The 24,838-nt window shown below is 39.7% G+C and overlaps 1 protein-coding gene across 2 annotated transcripts in view; it reads right to left on the bottom strand.

The window, feature by feature from the left end:
• Nucleotides 1-24,838, bottom strand: part of Nme8 (NME/NM23 family member 8) — a 70,451-nt gene that overhangs the window by 24,322 nt on the left and 21,291 nt on the right. For both annotated transcript variants that reach the window (XM_021180359.1, XM_085830806.1), the window contains exons 10-11: nt 20,221-20,408; nt 18,995-19,170 (exon numbers count right to left, since the gene is read on the bottom strand). In XM_021180359.1, coding sequence (XP_021036018.1) covers nt 18,995-19,170; nt 20,221-20,408 — 364 coding nt within the window. The remainder of the gene's footprint in view (nt 1-18,994; nt 19,171-20,220; nt 20,409-24,838) is intronic.

The following is a 24,838-nucleotide window of genomic DNA, read 5'->3' as shown; positions in this document are numbered from 1 at the left end:
TGCCTGGTCCTTGCTAGTACGGCAGACTCCTAGTTGATCTGTTACCATGAAGACTCCATATCCCAATACATCCAAGAGGACCTGCTGCACTCAGAGCAGTTGGTAAAAAACCCCCTCCATCCCAAGTCCTGGAGCTGCTGCAGGGAGCCTGGTGGACTTGGGACCCATTACCCACCAAACCCCCCACCCTCTTGAATACCACTTCCATTCCTTCCATTCCTTCTACCCCTTCCACCTGGTCCTTGCTGCTGGGACAGACTCCTAGTTGGTCTGCCCCCGTGAGGACTTCATATCCCAATCCATCCTAGAGGGCCTGCTGTACTCAGAGCAGTTGAGAAGTTCAAGACCCTCTGCACTCAGAGCAGTTGAGGATCCACTGTTCTCAAAGCAGTTGAGAATCAACTGCAATCAGCACAGCTGGACAACAGCTTGACTGTTCCACTGAAGACCCAACAGTCTGAAGGCTTCCCAGGAAATCTACTGCAGCCAGGGCAACAGATCAGTACTTTGCCCCTAGGAGGAGCCCCACTTGGAAATCCCCACCAGTGGTCTAATACAGCCAGGGTCACAAGCCTACCAGGAGACCTGAAGCAACCCAGGAACAAAAGAAGCAGACTCCATACAGTCACCCAGATCAGCAAACATCAGGGATATCCAGATGGCAAGAAGCCCATAAACAACAGAAGAATGTGAACAGCTGAGGGAATCACCAGCCCTGACATCAAGCTTTACTGCAAAGCAATCATGATTAAAAACTGCATGGTATTGGTACAGAGACAGACATGTTGATCAATGAAATAGAATTGAACACCCAGAAATAAAACCACACACTTATGGTCCCTTGAATATTTACAAAGATGCCAAAAATATACAATGGTCTATCAGACTGTATGTAGAGGAATAAAAATAGATCCTTATTTGTCACCTTGTACAAAGCTCAAGTCCAAGTGGATCAAGGACCTCATCATAAAACAAAATACACTAAATCTAACAGAGGACAAAGTGAGAAAGAACCTGGAACTAATTGGCACAGTGAGAAGTTTCCAAAACAGAACTCCAATGTCTCAGGCTCTAAGATCAAGAATGATAAATGGATCCTCATGAAACTGGAAAGTTTCTGTAAGGCAAAGGACAGAGTCAATAAGACAAACTGGCAACCTACAGATTGGGATAAAAATCTTCACTAATCCCGCATCCGATAGAGGGATAATATCCAAAATATATAAAGAACTCCAATCACCAAAAAAACCAAACAACCCAATCAAAAAATGGGGTATAGAACTAAACTGAGAATTCGCAACAGAGAAATCTTGAATGAATGAGAAGCACCTAAAGAAATGTTTAAATAATTGAAGAGTGGGGATTATTTTTTTCTGATTAAGAAAGTAATAACTATTGCTGAGGATGTGGAGAATACCCTGGCTCTCTTACTGGAAATCTAAACTAATATAGGCATTCTGGAAAGGGGTTCCAAGTGATAGAGAGATGGCTCAGTAGTTAAGAGAATGTGCTGCTCTTGCAGAAGCCCCAGATTTACTTCCCAGAGCAAACACTGGGCGGTTCCCAACACTGGAGCTCTGTAACTCCAACTTCAGAGGAACACTATACCTATGGCCTAGTCACGTGCACAGAGCTATCTATACACAGGCATATATAACATAAACATAGTTAAAACAAAAATTACATTTTTTGTTTAAAAAATTGAAAGTACTACTTTATGATCCAGAATTCTACTTCTGGGTATATATCCAGGAAAAATGAAATCAGTTTGTCAGAGACAAGCATACTCCTGTGTTATTAAAGCAGTGTTCACAAGAGCCAAGAAACGGAAACACCCGTCCATAAAATGATGAATGGACAAAACAAGGCAGCACACACTATGCAGAATAATACTTACTCATTAAAAGAATAAAAGTGTGTCTCTTACAAGAGTATGTATGGCGGAAGAGATCATTGTGTTAAGCAAAACAAGCCTAATCATGGAAAAACAAGTACTAAAGAATCCCATTTGTATGTGGTATCTTATGTGGTTGGTTGACCATCCAGAAACTGAAAGGATAATAGTGACTTCTGGAGGCCAGGGAAAATAGTGGGGAGGGTGGTTCTGGAAAGCTCCATTAAGTTGTAGTTAGGAATGAGAATTCTAGGTAAAAGCCTTCATGGTGGGCACAAAATCTGGGTTAGGGCATGAGATCCTGGTGGGGGTGCCACACATCAAGATTAGATAAGGTTTCCAAACGTACAACCTGGACCAAACATTCCAGGTACAGGAGAGTGCAACAGAGGCGTCAGTGAGCAAAGATGGAGAAGCTGAAATTGCAGTTTTCTATGTGCTCTCTAAGAAAGATCATCATAGAACAGACTTAGATAAGGAGAGAACTGAGGTAGAATGCTAAATTACAAACAATAGAACAGACATTGGAGGATCTCTTAAATCAGAATAAAGAATTTTCTCAAGATAACCACTTTGGAATTTGACCTAAAGCCTACGGTGCCACCTTATGTCAAGATTGCAGGATGGCATTCTAGGCCTATTAGAAAACCTACAATAATCTTTTCAGCTACCTTAAGACAATTACCTCCAGCCGAGAGAAACTCACAAAGTTCTGATGAATCTGGCTAGCAGCTCATAGAAATGATAGATCTAGAGATTTACAATTAGCAAAACACAAGAAAATCAAGAAGAAGGAAGACCAACGCATGGATACTTCATTCCTCCTTAGAATAGGGAACAAAATAGCTATGGAAGGAGTTACAGAGACAAAGTTTGGAGCTAAGACAAAAGGATGGACCATCCAGAGACTACCCCACCCAGGGATCCATCCCATAATCAGCCACCAAACCCAGACACTATTGCATATGCCAGCAAGATTTCCCTGAAGGGACCCTGATATAGCAGTCTCATGTGAGGCTATGCTGGTGCCTGGCATATACAGAAGTGGATGTTCACAGTCATCTATTGGATGGAACACAGGGACCCCAATGGAGGAGCTAGAGAAAGTATCCAAGGAGCTGAAGGGGTCTGCCACCTGATAGGTGGAACAACAATATGAACTAACCAGTACCCCCAGAGCTTGTGTCTCTAGCTGCATATGTACCAGAAGATGGCCTAGTTGGCCATCATTGGGAAGAGAGGCCCCTAGGTCTTGCAAACTTTATATGCCTCAGTATAGGGAAATGCCAGGGCCAAGAAGTGGGAGTGGGTGGGTAGGGGAGCAGGGTGTGGGGAGGGAATATGGAACTTTCGGGATAGCATTTGAAATGTAAATAAAGAAAGTATCTAATACAAAATGATCTAGAGATTTAAAGAAGCAATCGTAGTATACTGCATGCATTCACCTTATGTGAAACAAGTACTGAATAACTGGGCCACACAAAATCATGTGATTCAAAAGACTGGAAAGACTTAATATTAGCTATTTTAGAAGCTGTCCCTCTAATACAGTGGCTGACCTGGTCGAGAGAGAAGGCTTCAGCTATGAACCAAGTAATAGGACTAGGGGCAGTAACGTATGAAGGATAAGTTGGAGAGAAGGTGATTTATGAATACAGATTCTGTTTGATGCTGCTGCCTTAGAGCAATGTCATACAGTAGTAGCAAATGCTCGAGACAAGCTTGAATAACAGAGAGAACAATCTGAATCACTTACCAAGACAACCAAGGGCTCAGAAGAATCTTTTACTGACTTTTTATAAAGATTAACTTTGGCTGTCAATAGAACCATATCAGATTCAGATACAAGAGAAGTATTAATTGAGCTTAGCTTTTGAGAATGCTAATGCTGAATGCAAAAAGGCTATTAGACCTTTAAAGGCCAGATTTGCACCTATTTATGAATGGATTAAAATTACTACAGATGTTGGAGCTAATGTTTATAATTCAGTTCTGATTGGACAGGCAATTATAAAAGGTATGAGAGCACAAAATGTTTTGGCTGTGGAAGAATAAGCCATTTCCTAAAGGACTGTAGACAAACAGTTCTTGATAAATTTTTCTCTAATGCTGATCCAGAGAGAACACTTCCTGGGGCATGTAGAAGATATGGAAGGAGTAGTAGACACAGGGCTTATGAATGTAGGTCATTCAGAGATTTATGTAGCAATTCAGACAATCGGGAAATGGTTGAAGGGGCTTTGTTAGGGCTTTACCAAAAACAACATGAGAGATTCATACCATATCAACCAAGGAGAGACTGTGGTAGAGAGCAACTAGAAAAAGTAATGCCCGATATAACAGACATGCTGCTCTAAGCTTAAGTACTCTGATGGATAGAACAGGAGATGCTAAAGAAAACCAGAAAACAGATACTTTGGCAAACTACAATAAAAGGTAAGAGGTCAAGGTGGAAATTACAATTAGATGGAATTGAGATTGAAGGCCTAGTGGATACTGAAACAGATATAACAATGATTTCACAAGATTCTTGGAATCCAACTTGGACACTTCAAAAGATAACTATACAGGTCCTAGTGATTGAGACATTGTCTCAGGCAAATTGAAGTCTAAAATTGATTAAAGGTATAGGCCCAGGAAGGCCATATGTGGTAGATATAGCCATGAATTTATGGGGGAAGAGATCTATTGCAGCAGTGGGAAACACAAATTAGCATTTCTTCAACTTCAGAGACAAGCTGTAAAATAGGAGATGTTCCTGATAAAGGTATTGAAACATATTATCAAAACCAGTTACAGAGCATCCAGGCTGTTCATCGCAAGAGTTGGCTTTCCAAATTTATAAGGACGGCCACTACTGATAGATACCCACTGCTCTACCACTAAAATGATTAACTAACAGGCCTCTTTGGGTTTATCTCTTAAAAGAGGAAACATTACAGGCCCTAGAATAGCCAGTTCAAGAGCAGCTGGTAGCTTAATATATAGAAGAATAAACCAGCTCATGGAGTTCGCCTGTATTTGTCATTATGGATGTGTTCAATTTTGCAGATTTTGTAAAAATAAAGTATGGACATTATACAATTGATATCTCTCCAGGACTCCAATGGCCTTGTTGTCTTGAGTTCTGAAAAAGCTGACTCTGTAATTACATATTTATTCCAAGTAACATCTATCTAGCAGTGACTTTACAGATTAAAACTGATGATGTTATCTGGCATATGTATCCAGTAAAATGCAATGATATTTAAATACTATAACATAAAACACATGACAGACATAACTTATGATCTGGCAGGTCAAACAATTGTGGAAGAATCTCAATGCACTTTAAAGGAAATTCTTGTAAAACAGAAGGGGGATATGAGATCTTCAAGAGACAGATTACATAATACCATATTAACTTTAAAATTTTTAAATGTCAATGAGACAGGTAGCACAGCTGCTAAAAAAAACCCTGGATTTTAGAAAGAACTGCTGAATTAAATCATCCTGTATACTTTAAGACTGTGTTAACCTCGTAATGGAAATCAGCAAATGTGTTATATTGGAGGAGAGGATATGTTTACATTTCTACAGGAAACAGAAAGCTGTAGATTTCTTCAAAGTTAATAATGATTATATTTGACCACAGGAGACCTCCTGAAAAGATTATCTGCTGGCATGGAAAATGAAGAAGAAGACACCCAGGAAAACAACAAAACAGGTAACACAAATGTCGACCCCACTACGTGAGAACAGCTTGGGAGACCGGCTGAGAGTGGATGTCTCTGCAGCTGCCCACAAATCGTTTTGGCTTTCTAGTCCTTGTGGCTTATTATTACTGTGCCATCCTTTCACATAACATTGATGTGTTTCATACAACATGGATGGAGATTTATAACATATTGTTACAGTTCATTTATGTAGTCCAGACTTATAAAGTTTGACAGGCGTCATGGACTGTCTCAGCTAGGTATGCACCTCCTGGACAGCAAACCAAACTACAGCTCTCTCAGGATGTGGCCAGCATCCCAATTTTCTTAGGATCTGCAAAGATGCCGTCATCCCCAGACAGTAGAAAGCGTTCTAAAGAACACAACACCTTAATTCCCAAGAGGTGGGGTGGCTGGTTATTGATGTTTGTTGTCATTTGGCAGGGGTGGTGTTGGTGGTTTCAAGTTGTTACTGGTCATGATCAGGGGAAGGGAGAAGAAAAGGAGGTTAGATTCAGGATTCCTTTTTTCCTTCTCTCTCCCTTCTATCCTTCTTTCTCACCTACCTAGTGTTAAGAGGTGGAAGTAGAGGGAAAGGGGATGAAAGGGAAAGGAAAGCCGGATTTTTATGTTTTTTTAAGACTAAGAATACCCCAACTCATTCTATGAAGCCACAATTACTCTGATACCTAAACCACATAAAGACCCAACAAAAAATAGAGAACTTCAGACCAATTTCCCTTATGAATATTGATGCAAAAATCCTCAATAAAGTTCTCACTAACCGAATTCAAGAACACATCAAAACAATCATCCATCCTGACCAAGTAGGATTCATCCCAGGGATGCAAGGATGGTTCAATATACGAAAATCCATCAATGTAATCCATTATATAAACAAACTCAAAGACAAAAACCACATGATCATCTCGTTAGATGCTGAAAAAGCATTTGACAAAATCCAACACCCATTCATGATAAAAGTCTTGGAAAGATCAGGAATTCAAGGCCCATACCTAACCATGATAAAAGCAATCTACAGCAAACCAGTAGCCAACATCAAAGTAAATGGTGAGAAGCTGGAAGCAATCCCACCAAAATCAGGGACTACACAAGGCTGCCCACTTTCTCCCTATCTATTCAACATTGTACTTGAAGTCCTAGCCAGAGCAATTAGACAACAAAAGGAGATCAAGGGGATACAAATCGGAAAAGAAGAAGTCAAAATATCGCTTTTTGCAGATGATATGATAGTATACATAAGTGACCCTAAAAATTCCACCAGAGAACTCCTAAGCCTGATAAATAGCTTCGGTGAAGTAGCTGGATATAAAATTAACTCAAGGAAGTCAATGGCCTTTCTGTACACAAAGGATAAACAAGCAGAGAAGGAAATTAGGGAAACAACACCCTTCTCAATAGTCACAAACAATATAAAATACCTTGGCGTGACTCTAAGGAAGTGAAAGATCTGTATGACAAGAACTTCAAGTCCCTGAAGAAAGAAATTAAAGAAGATCTCAGAAGATGGAAAAACCTCCCATGCTCATGGATTGGCAGGATCAACATTGTAAAAATGGCTATCTTGCCAAAAGCAATCTACAGATTCAATGCAATCCCCATCAAAATTCCAACTCAATTCTTCAACGAATTAGAAAGGGCAATCTGCAAATTCATCTGGAACAACAAAAAACCTAGGATAGCAAAAACTCTTCTCAAGGATAAAAGAACCTCTGGAGGAATCACCATGCCTGACCTAAAGCTGTACTACAGAGCAATTGTGATAAAAAATGCATGGTACTGGTATAACGACAGACAAGTAGACCAATGGAACAGAATTGAAGACCCTGAGATCAACCCACATACCTATGGTCACTTGATCTTTGACAAGAAAGCAAAAACCATCCAGTGGAAAAAAGACAGCATTTTCAACAAATGGTGCTGGCACAACTGGTGGTTATCATGCAGAAGAATGCGAATTGATCTATTCCTATCTCCTTGTACCAAGGTCAAATCTAAGTGGATTAAGGAACTCCACATAAAACCAGAGACACTGAAACTTATAGAGGAGAAAGTAGGGAAAAGCCTCGAAGATATGGGTACAGGGGAAAAATTCCTGAATAGAACAGCAAAGGCTTGCGCTGTAAGATCGAGAATCGATAAATGGGACCACATAAACTTGCAAAGCTTCTGCAAGGCAAAAGACACCGTCAATAAGACAAAAAGACCACCAACAGATTGGGAAAGGATCTTTACCTATCCTAAATCAGATAGGGGACTAATATCTAATATATATAAGGAACTCAAGAAGGTGGACTCCAGAAAATCAAATATCCCCGTTAAAAAATGGGGCTCAGAACTGAACAAAGAATTCTCACCTGAGGAATACCGAATGGCGGAGAAGCACCTGAAAAAACGTTCAACATCCTTAATCATCAGGGAAATGCAAATCAAAACAACCCTGAGATTCCACCTCACACCAGTCAGAATGGCTAAGATCAAAAATTCAGGTGACAGCAGATGCTGGTGAGGATGTGGAGAAAGAGGAACACTCCTTCATTGTTGGTTGGATTGCAAGCTGGTACAACCACTCTGGAAATCAGTTTGGCGGTTCCTCAGAAAATTGGACATAATACTACCAGAGGATCCAGCAATACCTCTCCTGGGCATATATCCAGAAGATGTTCCAACCGGTAAGAAGGACACATGCTCCACTATGTTCATAGCAGCCTTATTTATAATAGCCAGAAGCTGGAAAGAACCCAGATGCCCCTCAACAGAGGAATGGATACAGAAATTATGGTACATTTACACAATGGAGTACTACTCAGCTATTAAAAGGAATGAATTTATGAAATTCCTAGGCAAATGGATGGATCTGGAGGGCATCATTCTGAGTGAGGTAACATATTCACAAAGGAACTCACACAATATGTACTCACTGATAAGTGGATATTAGCCCAAAAACTTAGGATACCCAAGATATAAGATACAATTTGTTAAACGCATGAAACTCAAGAAGAACGAAGACCAAAGTGTGGACACTGTGCCCTTTCTTGGAATTGGGAACAAAACACCCATGGAAAGAGTTACAGAGATAAAGTTTGGAGCTGTGAAGAAAGTATGGACCATCTAAAGACTGCCATATCCAGGGATCCATCCCATAATCAGCTTCCAAATGCTGACACCATTGCATACACTAGCAAGATTTTGCTGAAAGGACCCAGATATAGCTGTCTCTTGTGAGACTATGCTGGGGCCTAGCAAACACAGAAGTGGATGAGCACAGTCAGCTATTGGATGGATCACAGGGCTCCCAATGGAGGAGCTAGAGAAAGTACCCAAGGAACTAAAGGGAACTGCAACCCCATAGGTGGAACATTATTATGAACTAACCAGTACCCCAGAGCTCTTATCTCTAGCTGCATTTGTATCAAAAGATGGCCTAGTGGGCCATCACTGGAAAGAGAGGCCCATTGGACTTAACAACTTTATATGCCCCAGTACAGGGGAATGCCAGGGCCAAGGGGTGGGGGAGGGTGGGTGGGGGACTGGGGGGGTGTATTGGGGACTTTTTGGATAGCATTGGAAATGTAATTGAGGAAATTACCTAATTAAAAAAAAGACTAAGAATACAATGATAAGTCTCAAACATTTTAGACTTATATAGATTTTTGTATAATTATAGGAATTTAAGGTTACATTTGCTGTAGAATACTGTATATATGATTCAACTCTTGTTTAAGGTGTATGTACACACACACAACTCATTTAGAAATTTATTGTCCAGTTCTTGTCTTATAAAAGCTATAATTGTAAACTGTTAGATAATTAAGAAATACAAGTTAGTGGTCAGTCATCTTTAAATATCATATTCTTTATTGCATTCAGAATTACACTTGTGGTCTTGCTAGGTACTAATATAGTTGGTTGGAGGAATAAGCTTCATTTTGCCTCCTATATATGTTTTAAAAGTCAAGCAAAATCAGACAATTTTAGAGAGATGGTCCTCAAACACTTCAGAAAAGTTTTTTTCTGACAGAGAGACAAATCAACCCCTGATAGCACCCCAATCTCTTCTAAAGACAACGATTAGCACAGGTGACTCTACCTGGAGCCTGCTTCAAATGTGGCAATGCTGCCCAGTGGGCTGTAAACTGTCCTTCACCTCAACTGCTATCAGCAAGCTGTCCAAACGCTGCACAGGCAGGACACCAGGAAGTTGATTGCCCCACTTTGCCTAGACAAGAAAGTGTATTCCTGCCAAAGTTCCCACTTCACAAAAATGTCTGTCAGATCTTCTGGGCCTGGCAGCTGAAGATGGATGTCCCACCGACATAAAGGCAACTCGAATGACTGTCCAGGTAGCCAGTAAGTCTATATCATTTTTTTTTAAGATTTGGAAGCTGATCACTCTGCATTTCCTGTTTCCTCAAGTAAAATTTATCCTTCTCAGGTTTCTGATAGAGTTGACGACCAGGTAGCTGTAGTTTTACAGTTTTTCTTGCTATCAGATTTTTTAAAAAGAGAAACTCACAAAAGAGATGTTAAGTTTATAAAGGTCGAAAGGCATACAAGCTTCAGTTGTAAGGATCTAAAACGTTTTTTGGGTTTAAGAAAATGTTTTAAGGTTGATAATGCAAGTTGTTAAGGTTAAAGGATGTGAAAGCTTAAATGGTGATAAGAAAATGACTTAAGATATACAAAAGGACTGAAGTACCCCAAGTAGATATTGAAATATTTTCTCCAAAGTTGTCAAGTACAATAGACTAAACATTGCAAATATAATTCATACTGTAGTAGTTCTTCTAATTATTCTTCTTGTGTATGATTTACTGTTGTTAGAGAAGAGGCCATTTCTCGAACTAAAAGGGGGAGATGTTGGGATGATCCACAAATATTGTATTTCCTGGCTATGAAGGTGATCCACAAATATTGTATTCTTGTCTTTTTTTATTGGATATTTTCTTTGTTTACATTTCAAATATTATCCCCTTTCCTGGTTTCCCCTCCAAAAAAAAACCCTCCCCTTATCCCTACCTCATCCCTCTGCTCACCAAACCACCCACTTCTGCTTCCTGGCCCTGGCATTACCCCACACTGGGGCATAGACCCTTCATAGGACAAACAGCCTCTCCCCCCATTGATGTCCAACTAGGCCATCATCTGCTGAATATTTAGTTGGAGCCATGAGCCCCACCATGTATGCTCTTTGGTTGGTGACTTAGTCCATAGGAGCTCTGAGGTTACTGACTAGTTCATATTGTTGTTCCTCCTATGGGGTTGCAAACCCCTTCAACTCCTTAAGTACTTTCTCTAGCTCCTTCATTAGGGACCCTGTGCTCTGTCCAATGGATAGCTGTGAGCATCCACTTCTGTATTTGTCAGGCACTGGCAGAGTCTCTCAGGAGAGAACTATATCAGCCTCCTGTCAGCAAGCACTTGTTGGCATCCACAACAGTGTCTGGGTTTGATGATTATATATGGAATGGATCCCGAGGTGGGTCAGTCTCTGGATGGTCATTTCTTCAGTCTCAAGTGCTACTCCACACTTTGTCTCCGTAACTCTTTCCATGGATGTTTTGTTCCCTGCTTCTAAGATGGATCAAAGTGTTCACACTATGGTCTTCCTTCTTTTTGAGTTTCATGTGGTTTGTGAATTGTATCTTGGGTGGGTATTCTGAGCTTCTGGGCTTCTGGGCTAATATCTCCTTACTAGTGAGTACATATAATGTCTGTTCTTTTGTGATTGGGTTACCTCACTCAGGATGATATCCTCCAGATCTAACCATTTGCCTATGAATTTCATAAATTTATTGTTTTTAATAGCTGAGTAGTACTCCATTGTGTAAATGTACCACATTTACAGAGGAATGGATACAGAAAATGTGGTACATTTACACAATGGAGTTTCTTGTCTTTTCAGTTGCTATTTGGATCTGGAAACACCCAGTTAGCAGGACATGTAAATGTCACTTTCTCACCTGCCTTTAAAAGAAAGCTGCCTGGGGGGAGGGAAAGTGCATCTTTTCACACACAAAAAAAATCTAGCAGCCAGAGTTGAGGCAGGAATTTTGGGCAGAACTTCTAGTCAGGTGGAGACTGTCAAACACAGAGAGATGCAGATGAGGGAGGAGGCAGGAGGGAGATGGGACAGAGCTGGGAGGAGGCAAGTGAGATCCATGTGGAGAGATGGAGAAGTCAGGTTAAGTTAGATGCTAGCAATGGAGATTTCACCAGAGGTTCTTTTATTATTGTGAATAGTTTTTGCTATCCTAGGTTTTTTGTTTGTTTGTTTGTTTTGTTTGTTGTTGTTGTTATTCCATATGAATATGCAAATTGCCCTTTCTAACTCTGTGAAGAATTGAGTTGGAATTTTGATGGGGATTGCATTGAATTTGTGGATTGCTTTAGGCAAAGTAGCCATTTTGACTATATTATTATTGCCAGTCCATGAGCATGGGAGATCTTTCCAACTTCTGAGATCGTCTTCGATTTCTTTCTTCAGAGACTTGAAGTTCTTATCATACAGATCTTTCACTTCCTTAGTTAGAGTCACATCAAGGTGTTTTATATTATCTGTGACTATTGAGAAGGGTGTTGTTTCTCTAATTTCTTTTTCAGCCTGTTTATCCTTTATGTAGAGAAAGGCCACTGATTTGTTTGAGTTAATTTTATATCCAGCTACTTCACTGAAGTTGTTTATCAGGTTTAGGAGTTCCCTGGTGGAATTTCTGGGGTCACTTATATATACTATCATAGCATCTGCAAATAGTGATATTTTGACTTCTTCCTTTCCAATTTGTATCCCCTTGATCTCCTTTTGTTGTCGAATTGCTCTGGCTAGGACTTCAAGTACTGTATTGAATAGGCAGGGAGAGAGTGTTTAGCCTTGTCTAGTTCCTGATTTTAGTGGGATTGCTTCAAGTTTGTCTCCATTTAGTTTGATGTTGGCTACTGGTTTGCTATATATTTATTTTATTATGTTTAGGTTTGGGCCTTGAATTCCTGATCTTTCCAAGACTTTTATCATGAAGGGGTGATGGATTTTGTCAAATGCTTTCTCTGAATCTAATGAGATGATCATGTGGTTTTTGTCTTTGAGTTCATTTATATAGTGGATTACATTGATGGATTTCCATATATTGAACCATCCCTGCAGCCCTAGGATAAAGCCTACTTGATCATGATGGATGATCATTTTGATGTGTTCTTGAATTCAATTTGCAAGAATTTTATTGAGTATTTTTGCATCAATATTCATAAGGAAAATTGGTCTGAAGCTGTCTTTCTTTGTTGGGTCATAGTGGATGCTCACAGTCATCCATTGGACAGAGCACAGGTTTCCCAATGAAGGAGCTAGAGAAAGTACCCAAGGAGCTAAAGGGATCTGCAACCCTATGGGTGGAACAACAATATGAACTAACCAGTACCCCCCAGAGCTCGTGTCTCTAGCTGCATATGTGTCAGAAGATGGCCTAGTCAGCCATCAGTGGAAAGAGAGGCCCATTGGTCGTGCAAACTTTATATGTCCCCCCTCAGTTCAGGGGAACACCAGGGCCAAGAAGTGGGAGTGGGTGGGGGGGAGTGGGTGGGGAAGCGTGTGGGGGACTTTTGGGATAGCATTGGAAATGTAAATGAAATAAATATCTAATAAAAAAACAAAAACCAGAAACAAACAAACAACAACAACAACAACAACAAAAGTTAGAAGCTAGCTGAGAGCCTTCCTCAGTAAAAAGCAAACAGCTTTAAACTATATAAATGTTTCCATGTCTTAATTAAATCTTAAGCTGGATCCCACAAAAGCCCCACAATAATTTATGCATACACACTCACAGTTAAATTAAAATGAGGCACTTAAAAATCATGCAGATTCTAAAAGAGAGCAAGGAAGAGGAAAGAGACAATTCTAAATTGATAATGACATTTAATCTGAAGGTCATAAGTACAGCAATTAAAAGACAGATGTTCAGACTCGATTTGCTTTTAAGACTATATACTCTGCTAATCACTGGCGGAGGGACCAAATGATAATGGAAATGATTGACAAGCTTCGGTGGCAAATGTAGAGAATGAGCTCTGATTTCTCTGAGGAAATAGAGGTGATGAAAATGAACGACAAGAAATGCGTTTATCGTTTACATTACTGTGCTTGTCCCCTACCACTGTCAGCCTGAGTGGACTCTTCTCAAGATCCCCAGCTGTGTCACTCTCCTCCATATATGACATAGCCAGTGCTGCCTCTGAATCAGAGCACAGTGGTCACCAACACAAGGCCCTCGTAAGCCTAGTCCACTAATATCCCCCTGGGGAGCAGAGAAGTCTAATCATGCTCAGGAGGCCCATGACATTCATATCATATATGAGATAACTCTCCTAAAAGGTTCTATTATAAGTAGTCAAGAAATTCTGGGAGGATACCCTCTCTTGTTATAACATATGAGTTGCCTATTCTATAATGAATGCTAATGAAAGCCACTGATGCACCAAGTTAGACTTGGATATAAGCACGTATTCTGTCTGCAATTGCTCTATCGGGGACAAAGGGAAACAGAATGCTTAGGAGAAGTCTTTCAGTAGTAGTGAATACTTGAGACCTTTGTATCATTCCCTACATGCATACACATAAGAGATTAGAAAATACTAATTATAGAGTAGAGCCACTTATTAGGAGGGGCAGAGTTTGAGCAGTCTAACTCTGTAGCCTATGATAACCTTGAACTCATGATAATCTTCCTGCCTTGGGTTCCAAAGTACTGGCATTTCTAGAATTAGCTACCACACCCAGCTTAAAAAAAACAATGTTTAATAACTTATTACCAGTGGTATAAATGTTATTTATAAGTGCTGTATCTCTGAATATGTTTGTGCTCAGTGCTCACTGAAACATTCCTGCTGATATCTGAGATGGCCACAGAAAGACTAGACGGCAGGCGGTACAGGAAAACTGAATACATCAAATTATTCTCAAGGGAAAATCAATCATTTTGAAATGCATCCAGAAAATACTACAAAATACTAGGTTTTTACAGGAAACCAATTTATCATAGACTTACCAAATCTAGGAAAAGGATGGCCAAATAACTGTAGCCCACTCTCTCCTCCCTTTACTACATAAATGAAAGGCTATGTCTAAGAAAAACTTAGAGTTGTTCTGTTCAGGGACTCGGGCTCAACAGAACATTCGTTCTCTCTCTCTCTCTCTCTCTCTCTCTCTCTCTCTCTCTCTCTCTCTCTGATAAGAGTAAAGGTAACTTTACTCAAGCATTATGAAATATTATTTATGCACCAAACTGGACATATTATTTATATAATGGACTCAAAACAGGTTTATGTGATCTTAATTTAGCAATATAGCAAATATACTTAGCCATCTTCTTGAACTATTTAACATTTGGACTTTCTAGAATTTTATTTTAATTTTTAAAAATTTATTATTTGAGAATTTTTATGTTCATAGCAGCTTTATTTGTTTTTTTTTTTAGACATTTTCTTTATTTACATTTCAAATGCTATCTCCTTGCCTAGTTTCCTCTATAAAATTCTCCTATTTCCTCCCCACTCCCCCTGCTCCCCAACCCACCCACTCTCGCTTCCTGGCCCTGGCATTCCCCCACACTGGAGCATAGAATCTTCGAAAGACCAAGGGCTCTCCTCCCATCCTCTGCTACATATGCAGCTAGAGACAAGAATCCCACCATGTGTTTTCTTTGATTGCTGGTTTAGTCCCGGGGAGCTCTGGGGGTACTGGTTAGTTCATATTGTTGTTCCTCCTATAGGGTTGCAGACCCCTTCAGCTCCTTGGGTACTTTCTCTAGCTCCTTCATTAGGGACCGTGTGATCTGTTCAATGGATTGCCGTGAGCATCCACTTCTGTATTAGACAGGCACTGGCAGAGCCTCTCAGGAAACAGCTATATCAGGCTCCTGTCAGCAAAATCTTGTTGGCATCTGCAATAGAGTCTGGGTTTGGTGGTTGTTTATGGGATGGATCCCCAGGTGGGGCAGTCTCTTCCTTCCGTCTCTGCTCTGAACTTTGTCTCTGTACGTTAGTTTTCATTGGAAGGTAATTAAGTGATTCTTCTTCCAGAAGAGCATCAATAGAAGTGCACTGCATGCAATTGCTTCCAGGTGAGCAATACAGACATAAACTTCATTTAAAGAGTTTCTAGGGAAACCTAACTAAACTAAACCTAGCTAACTAAAGTAAAGAAAAGCTGAAGCACCTGTTTCATGAACAAGTATTAAACACAGCCCAGCGCCTGACCACATCAACAAAACCACAACTAAAGCCCTGACTGCCTCAGTTCCTACTAGTGATTTTGTCTGGCTTTTACTAAGAGTAAAGAAAATGAAAGTAATTGAGAAAGGAGGTGGGGAAATATAAAGAGAAAAAGAATAGGCATATGAGGTAAACTGATTACACACACACACACACACACTCGACTTGAAAGTATCAAAGGATCACCAGAATTAGTACTTTTGCCACAAGCAAAGATGAATCAGTGAATAGATGATGCGTTAATAAAAACTCCCCAAACTGAAACATGAGAAAAATGAGGAAACTGAAGATAATGTACAAGAACTCTTGAATAGTTATAAAGTGAAACAAACCCATAATGGCAGTATCAGGAAAAAAAGAAAGAACTGGGGGCCTGGGGGAGAAAATTATAATAGCTGAAAATTATTCAATTAATTATTGCAAGCTGGAGAAAACAGAACATGATAAATTTCAAAATATTTACACCTGTGCATACTGTCTTCAAACTGTAGAAAAACAAATATAACAAGAAAATCTCAAGGAAAGGTCCAAAATAACTTACCAAAGGAATAGGATAAGACCGACACCATTGTTCCCTGGGACACTGTGCCAGCAAGAAAGGAAAGACTAAAGTTCTTAAAATCATACTCCTACCTAGAATCCTGAATCTGGTGGAATTAAAAAGGCATCAAAAGTAAAGAACAAATAAAGACATTCTCTGACAACACAAAGAGGACATGTCTCATCAGTAGATCAGACTTGGCGAGAATGTTTGAAGAATTCTTTCAGGATGAAGGAAAACAATGTCTTAGAAATGTAAGTACATCTACATTGTGAAGGAGAGGGTGTGAGAGAGTAAAGTGATGGTGTAATAACAACATACATAAGATCCCTCTTTTACTTTTCAGGTTCTTGACTTAGTGTCAGTATTTAGCATAGTGCACTTAGGCTGGAGATGTGAATTTGCTGATGGAAGTGGCAGGCTGAACATACTGGGAAATGCCTGATATTTGAACTACCCATCAAATGTATAGTATTATCTCAAGACTTGAGAGTGGCTTGGCAGGTAAGGGCCTTTGCTGCTCTTACATAGGACCAGGGTTCAATTCCCAGCATGCTGGGTCATAATTGTCTGTAACTCCAGAAGGTCTGATGCCCTCTTCTGGACTTCATTGGCACCAGGCATACAGGTTGTGCACAAACAGACATGGCAGCAAAATTCTCATATACACAAATTACAAATAAATTTAAATTAAAAAAAAAATGAGCACAGTATTATTTCGAAGTGGACATAGAGACTTCAGACTTTAGAGTAGTCACTAGAATGTGCTCGTCAGAGAATATTTGAAATGTACACTGGTCAGTTTGAGTTTCTGTGAGAGCACGCCCGTGATTGGATGGATTTAACAGCAGAAATGTGCTCTCTTACAGGTTTCGAAGCTCTTAAAGAAGTGCAAGATACAGATGCTAGAACATTTGATGTTTCCGAGGTCTCCATTTTTGGTTTAGGGATTTGTATACGTTTCCTATGGACTTGTGGTCTAACCTCCTGTGGTCAGTGCTGTGGGGTGGGGTGGGGAGGAGCAACTAACCGTATCGCATCCTATCAGAACAGTGTTGTCTGTAGAGAGTCAGGACGGTGGTTCCCATGGAGACTGACCTTTATGATCTTACTTAACATGAACAATTTTCTTAAAGACCCTGTTACCATACACACTCCAACTTTGAGGTCAGAAGTATTAATTAGCTTCTCACAATATGCTAAAAGAAGAAAAAAAATCTTTAAATTCTCATTTAAAGTAATAGAAGACAGAAAAAGAGGCATAACAAGCTAAGAAAAATTTTGGCACCCCAAACAGATGATTATAAAAGAAAGTACAAACACTATTCAAAAATTAATCTGCCATATTATCAAATATAGAAAAATATGTAATTGCTGTAGACAAAGAATAAATTGTTTACAAAGTGACAACACTAATTTACAATAAGACAGACTTACTCCCCAGCAGTGCAAAATAAAACATAAATATAAGCATTAACAGCAAAATCAATTTGCCTTAAGCCATGAAATACATGGACATTTCCTTAACCTGCAAAAACACATCAATAGTTATCCTTGCACCTAATGTTACAGAAACTGAACCTTTTGCTTAAGATATGGTGTGTCACTACTGTACAGCATCAGCTCAGCATCACACGGCCATGCCAGCTTGTCTGAGGAGAGAAACCAAAAGAAATCAAGGCACACAGATGGAAAATGAGAGTTTGTATATCTCCCAAGGCAGATGACATGCACTAGCAATGATTCTCAGTAGTCCTGTTCAGGGAATTTGGCAATCAATGTCTAGAGACATTGAAGGTTGTTATAGTTTAGTTTGGGAGGGATCTTCCTGATAGCTAGAGGGCAAGAATAAGCATTTGGAGTCTAGCATGTGATGAGCTACCCACCCTATACCCCACAAAAGAAATTTACCTATCCCAAATACACTTCGAGCTAGCATTACAGTACAGTGTTCTATAATGATATATGTGATATTGTGTCAAAATTCCCATGCAAGTGCAATGATGTTTTCAGCTGAATAAATGCATGATCAATAAATGAATGAATGAGTGAATTAATGAATGAATGATGCTATGTAGAACCTCCATTCTCACTCTGGAGAATTTTCTCTGGTGTGTGATGATGGGATGCGGTTTTAAATGACCAGCATTTAAGGATGGGGCATGGGGCTGTAATTCAGTGTCAGTGTGCTTACCTACAAGTGAGACCCTGGGCACTGTTCCCAGTACTGAAAAACAAACAACCATATAAAAATATATTGCAAATACCAATATGTTTGCTTTCCCATCTTCTTCTGATTTTTATAAATTAAATAGACCCACTACCATATCTTATTCAAGCCACACTAGTGATCTGACTCTCCTAGAGCTCTGTGCCAAGGCACTGCAGACATGCGATAGTTGCCCAGTCTCCTTGTGTCCTCTAAGGCATTGACAGTGTTGAAATAGACTCCATCAAAGTCACAGCTTAGACAATGCTTTGTGAATTCTTCATCTAAAGATTCCTTATATTATTGAGAAAGTGATGAATCAATATTCAGATCCTACCCTCCAAATTCTTATTCTCTTCTTCCCTTCCTACCTTTCTCTTCCTCACAGATGTCTGGATGCAGTAATGCTAGCGTCGTTTGTACATTCATGCTTTTCATAGTTTTAAAATCAGGGAATAATATGTCAATGAACTTAGAGACCTTAACCGCATCATCCTCAATATCGCAGTAATCAGACATATGCTGTCGGTCCATATACTCTTGCAAACTGTTAAAACCCAAAGTGTAATCTAAGATTATTATGAGGTAAAGGTGTAAGAAGCTATGTCTGAAGTTTTATGTTAATGAATGACTTAGAATTTAATAACATAATAAAATGCTTCTTTCTGCCTACACTTCACTCTGAATGTAATTTCCACTGTTCCCAAAGCCCTTCGGCATCCACTGAATTCCTTTTTGTTTTGCTCTATCCTGCTTCAAAACTTGAAACTAAATAACATCATAACCTTGCACAGGAGTGGGAACACGTAAGTAGCATGCAGAAGACCCTGATTCTGGGCCCAGCAATACAACAGCAAAACAAAGCTAAAAGTTATCTGCTACCTAAAAAAAAAAAAAAAAATATGCAGTAACCAGAAACCACAAGAAAATCCCAGTTTATATGAAAAGGGGAAATTTCTTGGGCACCCCAGTCAGACAGTGCAATAGCACTGGGACATGGAACAGCAGCCAACCCAGCCACAAGGCCTTCAGGCTCAAATATCAAAGTCACTTCTTCCTCATCAAACTCCTTCAGGTGTGTCCTGAAAGAATTTTGTATCAAACTCTGGCTCTTAGTCCTTAACTGAGTAAAAGTCACAAACAGTACAACAGCCAACATTCTGAAAACTGCTTGCTCCTTTTGAAATATTTAAAAATGGATGACTAAAATATTGATTTATTTTGTCACCATCAATTTTATACCAGTAAATGTCTGAAGCAAAACAGAGAGCCTAGTAGACAAAAGGAGAGGGGTTGGCGTAGGAGAATGGACAGGGCTGGCTGAGGCAATGCATGGCTCTGATATACTCCCTACGCCTGAGAGAATGAGGCCAGATTGGGTGCCAGGCTTAGAAAACTAAGCAAGGAAGTTATGCCCTTTCTAATTTTCTTGTCATAAACATTCAAGGAAACCCCCCACTTTCTGAATATATAATATTCTAGGTTGACCAAAAGGAAACTTGTACCTATAGAAAAACATTAGGTTTTGAGACATCTGAGCATCATACGCCATCACTTAGTAACACATTCTAGATGATAAAGGGCTTGTCTTAGCTACCTGTCCCGTTTCTTCTTTATCATCACAGGTGCAAACCTAACGTGAGGCTCTTCCAAAACGCCAGGTTCTTCTTCTGTATCAGTCTGCGGGAGAGTTTCTTCCTGAATAACCTCCGAGTCTTCTTGGGATACAATGAGCACACAGCTGAGGTCATTTGTCATAGAAAAGACAAACTCTTCAAAGTCAGGCTACAAAAGAAAATGAGAAACTCTCCCTCAGGCTCCTGATGCAATTGCATTTCAACAGCAGCCGCTGTGAAAGACCAAAACAAACAAACAAACAAAAAACAGTGAAATCTTCCCTTTTGTGGTCATCAACACATGTTATGCTGTCCTTATAAACCTTCTCCTTGCACGGACATTTTTGCACAGTAGACATATACAGCCAGGAGAAAATGATTTTAAATAAAGTGTAGCACAACTACTGCTGATAGCTCCTTAGCTAAAGGTGGGACTTTGGGCCCTCCTCCCATCTCCATGCTCAAACTTTGTCTGGCTTCAGCTTCAGCAGGTCTTATGCCTGGTGTCACAATCAAACTTAATGACTTTTCTTTTCCTTTTCTTTATCTCTTTTCTTCTTGCTTTTTTTCTTTTTTTTTTTCTTTTATTTTATTTGTCTTTTTAAAAGGGACACAAAACTGGGTGGGTGGGGAAGCTGGGGCAAATCTGGAAGGAGTTAGGAGAAAGGAAGGAAATGATTAAAAAATACTGTACAAAATCCTCAAAGAACAAACACACATGACACACAGAGAAAGGAGAGCCAGAGAGAGCCAGAAACAGAGACAGAGAGATTTTTTGATGCACAATACCGAAGGGTTTTTTTGTTTTTGTTTTTTTAGGAATGCTACTTTTATTTATCTTTTTTTTTATTACCTATATTCCTCAATTACATTTCCAATGCTATCACAAAAGTCCCCCATACCCTCCCCCCCACTTCCCTACCCACCCATTCCCATTTTTTTTTTTTTTTTTTTTTTTTTGGCCCTGGCGTTCCCCTGTACTGGGTCATATAAAGTTTGCAAGTCCAATGGGCCTCTCTTTCCAGTGATGGCCGATTAGGCCATCTTTTGATACATATGCAGCTAGAGTCAAAAGCTCCGGGGTACTGGTTAGTTCATAATGTTGTTCCATCTATAGGGTTGCAGATCCCTTTAGCTCCTTGGGTACTTTCTCTAGCTCCTCCATTGGGAGCCCTGTGATCCATCCAATAGCGGACTGTGAGCATCCACTTCTGTGTTTGCTAGGCCCCGGCATTGTCTCACAAGAGACAGCTATATCTGGGTCCTTTCAGCAAAATCTTGCTAGTGTATGCAATGGTGTCAGCGTTTGGAAGCTGATTATGGGATGGATCCCTGGATATGGCAGTCTCTAGATGGTCCATCCTATCGTCACAGCTCCAAACTTTGTCTCTGTAACTCCTTCCATGGGTGTTTTGTTCCCAATTCTAAGAAGGGGCAGAGTGTCTACACTTTGGTCTTCATTCTCCTTGAGTTTCATGTGTTTCGCAAATTGTATCTTATATCTTGGGTATCCTAAGTTTCTGGGCTAATATCCACTTATCAGTGAGTACATATTGTGCGAGTTCCTTTGTGATTGGGTTACCTCACTCAGGATGATGCCCTCCAGGTCCATCCATTTGCCTAGGAATTTCATAAATTCATTTTTTTAATAGCTGAGTAGTACTCCATTGTGTAAATGTACCACATTTTCTGTATCCATTCCTCTGTTGAGGGGCATCTGGGTTCTTTCCAGCTTCTGGCTATTATCTATGAACATAGTGGAGCATGTGTCCTTCTTACCGGTTGGGACATCTTCTGGATATATGCCCAGGAGAGGTATTGCGGGATCCTCCAGTAGTACTATGTCCAATTTTCTGAGGAACCGCCAGACTGATTTCCAGAGTGGTTGTACAAGCTTGCAATCCCACCAACAATGGAGGAGTGTTCCTCTTTCTCCACATCCTCGCCAGCATCTGCTGTCACCTGAATTTTTGATCTTAGCCATTCTGACTAGAGTGAAGTGGAATCTCAGGGTTGTTTTGATTTGCATTTCCCTGATGATTAAGGATGTTGAACATTTTTTCAGGTGCTTCTCAGCCATTCGGTATTCCTCAGGTGAGAATTCTTTGTTCAGATCTGAGTCCCATTTTTAATGGGCTTATTTTATTTTCTGGAGTCCACCCTCTTGAGTTCTTTATATATATTGGATATAGTCCCCTATCTGATTTAGGATAGGTAAAGATCCTTTCCCAATCTGTCGGTGGTCTTTTTATCTTATTGACGGTGTGTTTTGCCTTGCAGAAGCTTTGCAGTTTCATGAGGTCCCATTTGTCAATTCTCTATCGTACAGCACAAGCCATTGCTGTTCTATTCAGGAATTTCCCCCCTGTGCCCATATCTTCAAGGCTTTTCCCCACTTTCTCCTCTATAAGTTTCAGTGTCTCTGGTTTTATGTGAAGTTCCTTGATCCACTTAGATTTGACCTTAGTACAAGGATATAGGAATGGATCGATTCTCATTCTTCTACATGATAACAACCAGTTGTGCCAGCACCATTTGTTGAAAATACTGTCTTTCTTCCACTGGATGGTTTTAGCTCCCTTGTCGAAGATCAAGTGATCATAGGTGTGTGGTTTCAATTCTGGGTCTTCAATTCTATTCCATTGGTCTATTTGTCTGTCACTATACCAGTACCATGCAGTTTTTTATCACAATTGCTCTGTAGTAAAGCTTTAGGTCAGGCATGGTGATTCCACCAGAGGTTCTTTTATCCTTGAGAAGAGTTTTTGCTATCCTAGGTTTTTTGTTATTCCAGATGAATTTGCAGATTGCTCTTTCTAATTCATTGAAGAATTGCGTTGGAATTTTGATGGGGATTGCATTGAACCTGTAGATTGCTTTTGGTAAGATAGCCATTTTTACAATATTGATCCTGCCAATCCATGAACATGGGAGATCTTTCCATCTTCTGAGATTTTCTTTAATTTCTTTCTTCAGAGACTTGAAGTTTTTATCATACAGATCTTTTACTTCCTTAGTTAGAGTCACCCCAAGATATTTTATATTATTTGTGACTATTGAGAAGGATGTTGTTTCCCTAATTTCTTTCTAAGGCTGTTTATTCTTTGTGTAGAGAAAGGCCATTGACTTGTTTGAGTTAATTTTATATCCAGCTACTTCATCGAAGCTGTTTATCAGGTTTAGGAGTTCTCTGGTGGAATTTTTAGGGTCACTTATATATACTATCATATCAACTGCAAAAAGTGATATTTTGACTTCACCTTTTCCAATTTGTATCCCCTTGATCTCCTTTTGTTGTCTAATTGCTCGGGCTAGGACTTCAAGTACAATGTTGAATAGATATGGAGAGAGTGGGCAGCCTTGTCTAGTCCCTGATTTTAGTGGGATTGCTTCAAGCTTCTCAACATTTACTTTGATGTTGGCTACTGGTTTGCTATAGATTGCTTTTTTCATGTTTAGGTATGGGCCTTGAATTCCTGATCTTTCCAAGACTTTTATCATGAATGAGTGTTGGATCTTGTCAAATGCTTTTTCCGCTTCTAACGAGATGATCATGTGGTTTTTGTCTTTGAGTTTGTTTATATACTGGATTAAGTTGATGGATTTCCATATATTAAACCATCTCTGCATCCCTGGAATAAAACCTACTTGGTGAGGATGGATGATTGCTTTAATGTGTTCTTGGATTCAGTTAGCAAGAATTTTATTGAGGATTTTTGCATCTATATTCATAAGGGAAATTGGTCTGAAGTTCTCTATCTTTGTTGGATCTTTCTGTGGTTTAGGTATCAGAGTAATTGTGGCTTCATAGAATGAGTTGGGTAGAGTTCCCTCTACTTCTATTTTGTGGAATAGTTTGTGCAGAACTGGAATTAGATCTTCTTTGAAGGTCTGGTAGAACTCTGCACTAAACCCATCTGGTCCTGGGCTTTTTTTGGCTGGGAGACTATTAATGACTGCTTCTATTTCTTTGGGGGATATGGGACTGTTTAGGTCATTAACTTGATCCTGATATAACTTTGGTACCTGGTATCTGTCTAGAAATTTGTCCATTTCTTCCAGGAGTATAGCCTTTTGTAGAAGGATCTGATGGTGTTCTGGATTTCTTCAGAATCTGTTGTTATGTCTCCCTTTTCATTTCTGATTTTGTTAATTAGGATGTTGTCCCTGTGCCCTCTAGTGAGTCTAGCTAAGGGTTTATCTATCTTGTTGATTTTCTCAAAGAACCAACTCCTCGTTTGGTTAATTCTTTGAATAGTTCTTTTTGTTTCCACTTGGTTGATTTCACCCCTGAGTTTGGTTATTTCCTGCCGTCTACTCCTCTTGGGTGAATTTTCTTCCTTTTTTTCTAGAGCTTTTAGATGTGTTGTCAAGCTGCTAGTGTGTGCTCTCTCCAGTTTCTTTTTGGAGGCACTCAGAGCTATGAGTTTCCCTCTTAGAAATGCTTTCATTGTGTCCCATAGGTTTGGGTATGTTGTGGCTTCATTTTCATTAAACTCTAAAAAGTCTTTAATTTCTTTCTTTATTCCTTCCTTGACCAAGGTATCATTGAGAAGAGTGTTATTCAGTTTCCACGTGAATGTTGGCTTTCCATTATTT

This window comes from Mus caroli, unplaced genomic scaffold (assembly GCF_978045245.1).
Source record: "Mus caroli unplaced genomic scaffold, Mus_caroli_1 scaffold_15, whole genome shotgun sequence".
NCBI classification, from domain to species: Eukaryota; Metazoa; Chordata; class Mammalia; order Rodentia; family Muridae; genus Mus; species Mus caroli.
This window is presented reverse-complemented; position numbering and strand designations above follow the sequence as displayed.